Here is a 12,815-nt window from a genome sequence, read left to right on the forward strand (position 1 = left end):
TTCTGCATTCTATTCCCAGCTCAGCCCTAGGAAAGCACCAAGAGGCAACTCGCCCTGCACGGCCAGCGGCCGCCCTGCAAGCCCTAAATGTACAAGGCTCATGGGGTGCTGGACACAGGCAGCTCCTGGAAGAGGCCACACCGGGCACTCCGAAAACGAGCTCATAGGTCGTGGGCAAGACAACGGGCCAGTTACAGAGCTGGGGGCCTAGGTGGAGGCTCGGTCCTCGGACCCACATCACCAGCATGGCAGGCAGATGAAGGACTCAATGTGAGTTAAAAATGCCACAGATCAGAAATCTGAGTCACAACACACAGGTGGGGTGAAGGCATGTTAAAAACAAATGCGCATTCTCAATGACTAGTTCTTAACGCTTGGCGTTCTCTGCTGTCTGGTGTAGTTAACAGGGGGAGCTACACAAGACAAACGCTGACAGAAAAGCATCGGCCTTGTGCTGTGACAGTGTCCAGAAAGGGGGGGGGGGGGCTGCCTCCCTAGCCGTCCCGGGTCATCTCCCGGGAGCAGGACTGCTAGCAGAACCAGCCCCGGGCTAACCTTCCACAAGCGTCTTATCATTTAATGTTTTTTAATGCGATGAAAAATAACAGGGGAAGCCAATGAACATTTCTGGAAAGCAGTATGCACCAGTGATTTCTTTAAATGCTCAGTTAAACAGTCATTCTATTCTTGAAATTCAAAGCAGACCATGGGGCAGCGTGGCGCCCGGCTGCTCAGGCAGGAGCCTGTCTTCCCCAGCACAGGCTGTGCACGCGCGGGAGGCGTGTCGGGCGTGGAGAAACCACAGCGAAGCTGGATAAGCTACACCGAGGTGAGGAGACCACACAGCTCTTAAGAGATTTCTGCCAACACTGGGAGTGACATGGGAGATGTCCATCAGCTAATCACAGGGAGCGTGATTCAAAACTGGTCATTCAGTGTGATTCCAGCTGTACAAAAACTCCGTAAACACATACACAACACACAGAAAAAAGGAGCTGGAAAGACGGCCACACCAAACCATTGTCTGTGACTGCAAGTAGGCTGGAGACTCTGAGTGCTTTTTGTTTTTGTTTTGACTGCTTGCCTTAAGGAATCTCAGTTCCCCGACCAGGGATTGAAACTGGGCCACAGCAGCGAAAGTGCTGAATCCTAACCACTAGACCACCAGGGAACTCCCTATTAATTGCTTTCTTTTAGTCTTCATATTTTCTAAGAAGTCTTTATAATGAAAAGGTATCATTTTTACAATCAGAAAAAAAATTCTTAACTATTTTTATGTATCAGATGACTTTAAGAATTAAAAAGCATAAAGGATGCCCAGTGGTGTGCCCCTCAGCCCTGGTGTAGCCCTTGCCCCACAGCCAGCCAGCTGTCCACGCCCTGTGTGTCCTGCTAGAGGTTTAAACGCACAGATGAGCGCCCCTGCGCCCTCCTCTCCCTCAGCAGGGCCTGGAGACCTTCCTCAATCAGCAGTGAGAGCTTCCTCTTTCTAAAAGTGGCTCCAACGAGAGGAAAAGCCGGTTCTCAGCCAGCAGGGACACACTGGAGAGTCTGGCTGAGTGTGCCTGGAGGAGGGCTCCTCAGAAGGGCCCTCGGGGCGTCCGAGACCCGCCGTCCTCGCTGGGGCCTTCACATTGCGGGACGCTGGGCGGCACCCCCAGCTCCACCCAGTGCCTCCCCACCCATGAAGTGTGACATCATAACTGTCTAGACCAGAAGTCCCCTGTCGGGAGAACTGCCCCACGGGGAAGCCCTGAGCCACAACAGCGTCTGGCCACAGGAAGAGCTCCAAGTCTGTTGATTCAGTAAAACAAAACAAAAAACAAAAAAACAAAGAGCCCAGCAACTGCTAAGATGGCCAAGTTTTCCTAACATCTTTCTACCCATCATGTCTGTGCCCTGTGGATCCATCCACTCCCTAAGAGTTTTTGAAAAGCCTTTAGGCTCAGAAACAACTTCTGTGCCCAGAACCATCCTCACCCCTGCTGCCTCTGGCACAGGCTTGTCGCGCCAGGAAGGCGACCGTGCAGCCCACGGGCGCAGACACTGGCCGTGTGGGCCCTGGTCAGCTCTGATGGCACCTGTGGGCCAAGGGCCTGGCCCAGGGCAGGAAGAACTGAAAAGGCCTCACCATAGACCCTGTCCCCGCACCCTGACGGCCCGCTCGCACCGCCGCCTCTCCATCCTCGCCTGCCTCACGCCTGCTCCGGACAGCCCCGCAGATGCCCCCAGCCTCAGGCCCTCGGCGCCCACCTGCTTGACCTCCACTGCCCACTGCCCGTCGCTAACCCTCTCCACGCTCCGGACCTCCCTCTGGGGACAACATCCCAGCCCCTGCACTTCTCATTTCCACAACTGAGGCCTCTGCCTGGGTCCTCCAGTCTGTGGCCACCACTGGGCCTGGCTCCTGGAGGGCCGGCTGGGCCCGCCCTGCCCTCCGCAGAGCGTGGCACACTCAGCAGCTGACCTGAGCAGAGGTGGCGCCGAGGCTCCCCGGGCGCCAGGCCACGGCAGGAAGCCTCGGGTCAATCAGACAGACCCGCTGGCCATGCTGCTCCTCGCTGTGGTCAGTAGTTCCGAGAGGAGCAAGACCAAATCTCAGAGCATAAGAGCAATCACCACCCAGGAAGGATAAGCAGTGACAATAAAGTTAACACGCAGGTTACCAAAGGAAAGATACTGTCTAAACGGCAAAATGCTAACTTCTTCCAAAGGAGGCTCAGCTAGGTAAAGGCCATGAAAGGCATTCTCTTAACTATTGATTTCACCTGAAAGAAGTACCAGCAGTTTAGAGGAGAGAGAAGCATGGGTCAGAGGAAAGCAGGTTACCTCTTACAGGCCGATTTCTCTGTGAGCAGCTCTGGAGAGACATACTGGGCTGTTCCCACAAACGAGTTGGCCCTGGCTGATGAGAAGAGGGGAGAGGAGACGGTCATGCTGAGCCAGCGCTTCCACCGCGGATACTGCCGTCAGTGTTCACCTCTCAGGACGCCGCGGTCACCCACCATCTACCTGTACCCTCCCGAGAGCGGGACTTGTTGGGGACCCCCTGCACCCTCTTCTGGGGCCCACCCCCGCCCCGAGGCTGCCAGGTGGCCCTGACTCCAGGGCAGCCCTCTGGCCCGCCCTCCTCCCGCCCACACCCCCCGAGTAGCCCTCGCCCAGCGCACTGTCAGCAGGGAGCACCTTGCGGACGGGCTCCCGTCTGCACACTGCTAGAGCCGGGGTGCCTAACCCAGCCCTGCACACACACAGTGTGTGGCCAAGGACTGGACCCCCCCGCAGGGAGACCCTCTCCTCGTAACAACAGCTCATGGAGCCAAGGAAGGCCCGATGCCCTTGTAACATTCTATCCCCGCTAGTCCTGGACTGTGCGTGCAAGGCTCTCCAAGGTCAGCTGCAGCCCTGCGAGGTCTGGTGCCGGACCCACCCCTCACGGCCAAGAGGAGGTGGACGCTGCACCACCTCAGGAGATCCCAGGGCTCCTCCCCAGCTGGCAGCCCTGACAGAGCTGCACTGCGGGCACGGCCAGTCCGTGTGCCCCCTTCCCCCACCCCCGGAGGCATCCCCGCGATGGGGACGGAACAGCCGCTCTTGTCCTTGGCCACAACCAGAGGACACGGGGCCGGGGATTCCCGTGAGCACCCCACAGTCAAGTACTGTCACCCCACTGGTGGGTCCCCAGGGACACCCACGGCACCGGTCCCTCCGACGGCTCCCCGCAGGGCAACACAGAGCACCTCTCCTGGCTCAATACCGCGGGCTCCAGACACAGGCCCTTTCACCTGGCCTGACCCTCTGCAGTCAAGCTGACTTTTCCTTCACCAGCTTTAATAACGTGGGCTAGAAACTACTGGTCTCTGTTCACCTGAGCCGACCTGGGAAGTGTGCCAGGTGCAACATTACACACCAACCCCTGAGAGGGCCCCAGCCCTGCAGGCTCACCTGAAGTCAGACAACGCTAAGGAACAGCAACAGGCCACAGGCGAGGGGCCCGCCTGCTGGCCCCCTGCCTCAGCTGTGGACAACTGGGTCCCGGACAGAGGGGTGGGAAGCGGCTGTCATCACCAGGTGGGCAGAAGCCAGGGGTGCACCTAAGCACGCTGGCAGAGCACCAGACAGCCCCTCACCAGGACCTCTCCAAGCCCACAGGCTCAGGGGATGCAATAGCGCCCTCTCAGACACGAGCTCCGGTCACGCACGCCGCAGGGCAGCCAGCCCGGTGTGGACTGCTCTAGAGCTGGGGAGGCAGGACAGCTCACAGTGCCTTCTAGTCTCTCCTTCTTGAAGCCCACCACCTACTCCACCCAGAGCTCCAGTCGGGGGGCCACAGTGCCTCCCACATAGGTTGAAGGCTCTGTCCTGGGCGCCACGGCTTGGGCCCGCCTCAAACAGCCTGATGGGGTGCGGCTGCCTGCGGTAAACCTGCCAGACCCGTGCTATGCCTGCCCACAGCTGGAGTCTTCACCGCACGCAGATACAAATAACCTAACACCAGAATGGAAAGGCAAAAATGCCCAGGGCCCATGGCCACACCACTTCTGCATGCAACTGTCTGCTGCCCGCTGGCCAGTGGCCCTCCGCTCCCCACTTGCCATCCCTGCGGTGGGCACCCAGCAGGGCTTCCCATGGGGGAGACCTCTTGACTGCGTCCAACGACCTCCAAAGGCAGAAGCTAAGGAACACACACAAGGCCGCCCTGCTGCCTCTTCCCCATTTGTTTCCAGGTTTGGTCTCCAGGCCCTGGAGCCACGAGGGCTTCTCCAGGGGAGAAAGGAGAGCTGGGGATTCTTCCTCCTGGCCCACCCCCAGGACACAGACGCGTCCACGACAGAGGCCCCGCTCAGGTTCTGGCTCCACACACCCCCACCCAGCACCCTCCTGGGGCTGAGGGGCGCTCAGTCCTGCTGGGGGATCCAGCTTCTTAGGGCCTGGCGACCTGTGACTGGTCCCTGAGGTCAAGGACTCTCCTGCACCTGCCAGGACCCAGATACACCAAGAGCTCGGAGATGATTGCAAGAGGAAGCAGTAGGAGCCGAAGCCCAGTGAAATCCTTCAACCTCACAATGAGTCACAGACGCGTTCGTGAACACAGGACAGCCATCAAACCAGCGACGAGGGAGGGAAACACACAGCGCCGAGCGGCGCGCGAGGAGGAAGGCCATGCAGTGTCACTGGTGGGGATGTGAGATGATGTCACTTAGGGTAGCAACTTTCCAACAAACATCAAAAGCCACAGAGAAGAGGCAGGTGTGCCCTCTGACCCCGCGGCTGCCCTTCTGGCACCTGACCCTCCAGGATGAAGTCGGCACGGACAGCAGGACAAAACCACAACCCTTCAGGGGCTGGGCTGCGCGAGACACTGCACCCGGGCAGCATTCCTGCTCTGCGTAAGAAGCGTGCGTTTCTTCCAGGATTTTTTTTAAATGCTATTAAAAAGCTCTAGAAATATATTTTGTATGAAAAGATATGCATTACACATAATTAAATAATTCAGGCTATCACAAAGTATTCAGAAGCGCTCATGCTTTGCAACAGCTACATTTTGCATAAAACAAAGTGGACAGGACACCCCCCCCCACCTCCCCCGCCCAGCAGGGCTTTAAAGAGCAAATCACAATGGCCCTGGACCGGGTTGCTGCTGCTGCCACTGCTGTAGTTTCCTGGGCCTACGTCTGCTTGTCTCCTGCGACCCTTGCTGCTTCCTCTTCCCAGGAGCCCCACCTTCTTAAAGGGACTCCAAGACCCTGGGGGTATACTGAGTCACACCCCCGGAAAAGAGCTCTTTCATTAGTCTAGAGATGAATCACTCCTCCACAGTATGGAGAAGAACTCCTGTCCTCAGAATGATGTTCTAAAGACATAAAGTAAAATACATAAGACTATACACATAATGAAAGTATCAAAATATTAAAGTAATAAATGCATAAGGTACCAGTTATCTGGTGGTTTTTTTTTTTAATGCACTAACAAGATCCGGCGGTGAGCACAAACAACAGACCAACTGTGCTGACCGGGACAGGACACGCAAACATCTGTGGTTTCTACTGACAGACGTCTGCTCCCACCTTCAAACTGAAGAAAATGCTCCATTTCACTGAAAGGTTAGTGACAACAAGGACTGTTCTCTCCAGCTTCACAAACAGCAGGTTTCTCTGTGCATCTCAGGGAAGAGCATGAGAGCGCAGGAGCAAACCATGGAGGTAATCTAGTCACCTCCCCTGGACGCTCAGAGATCAGCCAGAGGCAAACTCCCCCGGGCCCTGGAGACCAGGCCCAGAGCCACTGCGGACCTGAGCTGCCTCCTCTGGGCCACGGCCCACTCAACAGGGGCCACAGGGTCAGGCCAGAGGAGGAGGATTTGAGCTGGGTTCTTATCTCCACCCTCCAAGCGATTCAAAACACCCGCCCAGTACCCTGGGCTGGGAACCACTCTGGCCACCAGATATCTGCAAGTCGGACCCCAAGGTGCCGGTGGCGTAAAGGGGCCTGATGTGCTGCTAAGCTCAGAAGACACTCACACCCTCTCCAAAGCTGAAAGTGCACACTGCCGTTGTCTTACCCGTGAACCCACATGTGAGGCACAGCAAACACTCCACAAAATGTGCTTATTAGCCCTTGGACAGAAGACAAGCAAACCGAATCCAGCAACACATAAAAAGGAGTGTACACCACGACCGAGTGGGAGTTACCCTGCGAATGCAAGGGTGGCTCACCACATTAAAGACCGATCAATTTATGACATCGCATCATTAGAATAAAGAACAAGGACGTCCCCGGTGGCCCAGTGGTTAAGAATCCACCTGCCAACGCAGGGGATGCAGGTTCGACCCCTGGTCCAGGACGATCTCACATGTTGTGGGGCAACCAACCAAGCCCGTGTGCCCCAACTACTGAGGCCCACATGCCTAGAGCCCCTGCTCTGCAACAAGAGAAGCCAATGCAATGAGAAGCTCGTGCACCACCAAGCAGAGTAGGCCCCGCCGGCCACAACTAGAGAATGCCCATGCACAGCAACCAAGACCCAGCACAGCCATAAAGAAACGAAGAACAGAGAACAAAACCCACATGACCCACTCGATCAAGAAATGCAGAAAAAGCATCTAACGAAATTCAATACTCCTTCATGATGAATTACAAAACAAACTAGGAACAGAAGGGAACATCCGCAACCTGATAAAGACACCATGAAAAACCCACAAGGAACATCACGCTCAGTGGTCAACATCAGCGGTGAAAGACTGAAAGCTCTCCCCTTAAGATCAGTAACAAGACAAGGATGCCTGCTCTCGCTAGTCAACAGGAGGGTCAAACCAGGAAAGCAGGAAAGAACGTGAGGCAAAAGGCATCCTGCCTGCAAAGGAAGGAGTAAAACCGTCTCTAATGACAGATGACATCATCTTGTACATAAAAGGTCCCCAGGAAGTTGCTCAAACGCTATCACAAGTAATACACAAGTCCATCCAGGCCGCAGGACGTAAGATCAGTACACCAAAAAGGTCAACTATATTCCTAAACACCCTCAATGAAAAATCTGAAAATTAAGAAAACTACTACATTTACAATAACTTCAAAAATAAAATAAAAAATACTTAGGAATAAATTTAACAAAAGAAGCACAAAGCTTGTAATACCAAAACCTACAAATAATTTTTGAAATTACAAAAGCTATACACAGAAAGACATTCCACAGTGAAGGGTCAGAAGACAATGCTGTTAAGACAGCAGCACCCTCAAACTGACCTATCCACGCAGCACAAGCCCTGCCCTGATCCCAGCTGGCTGCCACTCAAGCAGTTTTCACAGTCCACCCAGGCTGCAGCCTCTATGAGACCTTCATGCCTTCCAAGGCTGAACGACACTCCACTGCACAGACAGCCATGCCTCATCTATCCGTTCATCAGCTGATGGATACCTGAGCTGTTTCCAAGCCTTGATTATTACAAATAAAGCTGCTATGAACACCAGTGTACAACCTTTTATATAAACGTTTTTCAGTTCTCTTGGATAGATTAACTAGAAGCTGAACTGTCAACTACAACATAACTATGCTTAACCTTTTAAGGAACTGCCAGACTTTTGCAAAGCGGCTGCATCATTTGACAACCCCACCTGCAGAACATGAGGGCTTCAATCTCTCCCCATCCTTGCTAACGCTTCTTACAGTCTTTTCAACCACAGTCATCCTAGTGGGTATGGAGGGGTGTCTAACTGTGGTTTTGAGTTGCATTTCCCTAAGGATCTTGAGCATCTTTTCATGTGTTTATCAGCCACTTGTTTCCTCTTCTTTGGAGGAAATATCTATTCAGACCTATTAAAAAAATTTTTTTTTGTTATAAGTGCTTTATATATTGTGGGTACAGATACAGAAGCTGAAGTTTTTTTTTTCCTCTTCAACCCCATGGGTTCTTTTTCACTTTTTTTTTTTTTTTGAAATTAAAAGCAAAAATTTATTGATCAAATGGTCATTTCCTATAGACTAAATTGTAACTGACATTCTTACAAGTGTGCATGGCATTTGCAAATTTCAGCATATTAAACTGAAGCAAGAACAGGGAGCCCTCTCTTCCAGAGATGGTTCTCCCAGAGACCTTGTATTAAGCCCAAGCCCAGACCTACAGGTACTGCGTCCTGAATAAAATCTCCAGAGGTGTCTACTGTATATTGCTGCGAGCCAGCAAAGGCAATGGTGGTGAGAAACAGAGAAGGTCTTAAGGGTGCTGAATGGCAGAAAGGGATAATGGAAGCATAGAACAGTGACAGGCACAACATAAGACTGTGCCCACATTTTTAAGTTTCAAATGCTGTTAAAATAATACCTGCCTCCCAACTCTGTTTGTACTTAGGCAAAATGACAGTGTCAAAAAGACCCCCACGGGATTGGGTGTTTCTACAAAGACCTGGTAACACTGAGGGGCATTCTTCCCCCTCAGACCCACGGTCCTCACATTTGGCATCCCCGGACCACTCAGCCTCTTTCCCTCTGGACTTTGGCTCTGTTAAATTTCCATACTGTTTTTTTTTTTTTTTCAATTTCACTAATTTCTGCTCTTATTTCTTTTCTTCTATGTATTTTCTTTTCTAAATCGTTTTACTTTTATTTTTTAATTGAAAGATAATTGCTTTACAGAATTTTGGTGTTTTCTGCCAAACCTCAACATGTTTCAGCCACAGGTATACATATATCCCCTCCCTTTTGAACCTCCCTCCCATCTCCCACCCCATGCCACCCCTCTGTTGATACAGAGCCCCTGTTTGAGTTTCCTGAGTCATACAGCAAATTCCCGATGGCTATCTATTTTACATATGGTAATGTAAGTTTCCATATTAATTCTTTCCATACATCTCACCCTCACCTCCCCTCTCCCCAGGCCCATAAGTCTATTCTCTATGTCTGTTTCTCCACTGATGCCCTGTAAATAAATTCTTCAGTACCATTTTTCTAGATCCCATATATATGTGTTTGAATACAATATTTATCTTTCTCTCTCTGACTTACTTCACTCTGTAAAATAGGCTCTAGGTTCATCCACCTCATTAGAACTGACTCAAATGCGTTCCTTTTTATGGCCGAGTAATATTCCATTGCGTGTATGTACCACAACTTCTTTAGCCATTCATCTGTCGACGGGCATCTAGGTTGCTTCCATGTTCCAGCCATTGTAAATAGTGCTGCAATCAACAATGGGATGCCTGTGTCTTTTTCAATTTTGATCTCCTCAGGGTGTATGCCTAAGAGTGGCGTTGCTGGGTCCTATGGTGGTGTTATTCCTAGTTTTTAAAGGGATCTCCATACCATCTTCCACAGTGGCTGTATCAATCCACATTCCCACCAACAGTGCAAGAGCGTTCCCTTTTCTCCACACCCTCTCCTGCATTTATAGTTTGTAGACTTCTTGATGAACGTAATTCTGACTGGTGTGAGGTGATATCTCATTGCAGTTTTGTTTGCATTTCCCTAAAAATGAGTGATACTGAGCATCTTTTCATGTGTTTATCAGCCATTTGTTTATCTTCTTTGGAGAAAATGTGTATTCAGACCCATTAAAAATTTTTTGTTGTTGTTACGAATTCTTCATATATTCTGAGTACAAGTCCCTTATCAGATACAGGAGCTGAAATTTTTTTTCCTCTTCAACCCCACAGGTTGTCTTTTTCACTTTCTTAATGTATCAAAGCACCAAAGTTTTAAAACTTGTTCTGCTGCTTATATTTTTGGTATTGTATCTAAAGAACCACTACCTCACCCAAGGTCATGGAGATTTATTCCAATGCCTTCTTCCAAGAGTGTAATTGTTTTAGCTCCTACATTCAGATCTCTGATCTATCCAAGTTAACTTCTGTGTACGGTATGAGGTGGAGTAATAATGTTTTTGATGAACTGGTCATCAGGACAGTGAACCAATTCACACTTTTCAAAAGCTGTAAATAAAGGGGAAAGAAGCGAGCATTTATCCAGTTTTTCCTTTACAATCAATGTCACTAGTTAACCAAATAGTGGCAAAGGAGAAGTTTCTCTTTAAAGAATTCCAGCTCCAGAATGAAAGCACTGGGCTACGAGCACTCTGCATTCTCTAATGAACTGATAGATCTAGGCCACTGCAGCTATAAAGGGCTGCTGACATCACAGAGGGAGAGATGACTGGATATTACATGCTCCCAACGGAAGAACATGCTACGCACACCAGCCGCTGGTGTGAAAGGACTGAACCTGAATGTCATCAAGCAGCCACATCCAACTCCCGACTTTCAAGACATACAGAGGGGAAAGGAGCACGCTACAGGACTCCACAGAGGTGCCATCAACAAACTCTGGGAAGCTCTGCAAGACAACGACCTGGTTTCTTCAACAGACACAAGGGAAAAAAACAGAGATGCCAAGAAGCTACAGATGAAAAGAGCAGCTGCAGCAAAGTGGGGGCTTCTGTCTGAATCTTCCTTCCACCAGCAAACCCTCTACCCACCCCAGCGTGTCTGTCCCCACCCCCCATCAAGGTCCTTGTCTCACGGGTACCCATGAGCCCCAGCAGAAGCACAGCCCCTACGTGGGGGTCCCTGTAGCAGCTTCTCAGGTCAGGGCAGCGCTAACCGTCACACCTGGCCCCACACCCAAGGTTCATTTTCAGGGTCATTTATTAATTCACACATGGGCCTTGAGCTTCCTGCAACCCCACTACACAGAACTTTATGTTTTCTCTCTCTACCCCAACACCTCAACACAGTTTTCAGAGTTAAACTGCCATTCTGTATACCTCGAAGTTTATCATTTCCAGTCAACAAACACCTGAAGGGCTGAAAGATGCCTGCACCCCACCCTGGCCGAGAAGCCCCTGGCCAGCTAAGACAGCCAGGCTCTCTTCTACCTCAGGGAGGCTGTCAGCAACTGTCACAGCACATAATCCAACTAGGAAACACCAGAGAGGGGCAGTGGTTAGGAGGGTCTGCAATGATGAACGTGCGCTGGACCAGCAGGAAAAGCCAGCCCCCACTCCACTCTGTGACCTTACAGAACCTGTGATCGGCGTGCTGGGGCCACCGCCCCGGCATCTGCACACAGGAGACAGGCAGACAGGGGGCATCGTGAATGTGTTTCTCCCTGCCCTAGAGAACCCACAGTGCCAAAAGGAAGAACTGGGAGCTGATCCCACTGAGCCCACACCTCTGCATGGGAGATGAGAACAAATGAGACACCACAGCACCTTCCAGGAAGATGACTAGGGAGGGTGAGCCACGGCAGGCATCCGAGGCCCTGCGACAAGGTACAGAAAGCGCCTGGGGACCTAGCACCACTCAAGGCCAAGAGGACCAACCACGGATGCTGGGGAAGCCTCCTCCCGGCCCCTACTAGACCAGACAGTCGCCGACCAGGCCCTCTGCTAGAGCTGCCCGGGAGGCAGGGGCTTCCCTGCTGAACACTCAGGCATCTTCTTTACAATAACAAAGGTACTACAAACAACTGTCACTAATGATGAGCACAAGGCACTCCACCGGTTTCTAAGAGGATTTTGATCTGAAGCACAGAGCGGGGGTCTGCAGGAAATGAAACACACACCTTGTTTACTCTCTGGGGACAATACTTTTGCTGTTCCAAAATCTGTGATCTGGATGTGCATGTCTTCATTTAACAAAATATTTTCTGGTTTCAGGTCCCTGTGAAAGCAGATTTTTCACACTTGAGATGAAATATTTGAAACAGTAACATTACACACTCCAAATTTAGCTAAAAACAAAATGAACTGGTTAATACCTATAATCGGTATAGACTAACAACCAAGAATGCAAGTCTAAAGTTAGCACTGAACACCACCAACTGCATCCAGTGAGACATTCGAGTCAATCATTTCATAACCGCATCTATCATTTTAATAAACTTTTAACTGAAGTATAATCCCTCATGTTTATAAAGAGCCTTTAAGCCTTCTGTGGTATCATTACACAATAAATGTGAATCAAACCATCACAACGCACACCTTAAACTTGGGGATGTCAACTGCTTCAGAATAAAACAGGGAGCGGAAAATGATTAAATGATAAATTTTTAGGGTATGTGTGTTTTACTACCACTACCACCAAAAAAAAAGAAAAAATTGTAAGGAAAAAAAAAAGCTCAAATGAATACTTTCGATTTGACTATTGGAAAATGAGACCAGAAGTAAGCACCTACAGAATCTGACAAAATAAAAGCAGCAGCCAAGATGGCTGAGAGAGTCATTAGCCTGGCGAAAAAGACATCTGACCAGTTTCACCTGGTACTTCAGGTCCACGGTCTCTCAGCGTCAGAGAGATGTGCACGCTTCTTAGTTCTCACAGTGAGG

General features: G+C 50.8%; 1 protein-coding gene and 1 non-coding gene across 2 annotated transcripts in view; both read right to left on the reverse strand.

Moving 5' to 3' along the window:
* The window catches only part of PDPK1 (3-phosphoinositide dependent protein kinase 1), a 59,864-nt gene that overhangs the window by 12,522 nt on the left and 34,527 nt on the right, over positions 1-12,815 (reverse strand). The window contains exons 6-7 of the mRNA XM_052652428.1: positions 12,053-12,150; positions 2,830-2,905 (exon numbers count right to left, since the gene is read on the reverse strand). Of these exons, the coding sequence (XP_052508388.1) occupies positions 2,830-2,905; positions 12,053-12,150 (174 nt within the window). The remainder of the gene's footprint in view (positions 1-2,829; positions 2,906-12,052; positions 12,151-12,815) is intronic.
* Positions 1,100-1,171, reverse strand: TRNAE-UUC (transfer RNA glutamic acid (anticodon UUC)). The gene has a single exon. It is a non-coding gene; the product is annotated as a tRNA-Glu (tRNA).

This window comes from Budorcas taxicolor, chromosome 2 (genome assembly GCF_023091745.1).
Source record: "Budorcas taxicolor isolate Tak-1 chromosome 2, Takin1.1, whole genome shotgun sequence".
NCBI classification, from domain to species: domain Eukaryota; kingdom Metazoa; phylum Chordata; class Mammalia; order Artiodactyla; family Bovidae; genus Budorcas; species Budorcas taxicolor.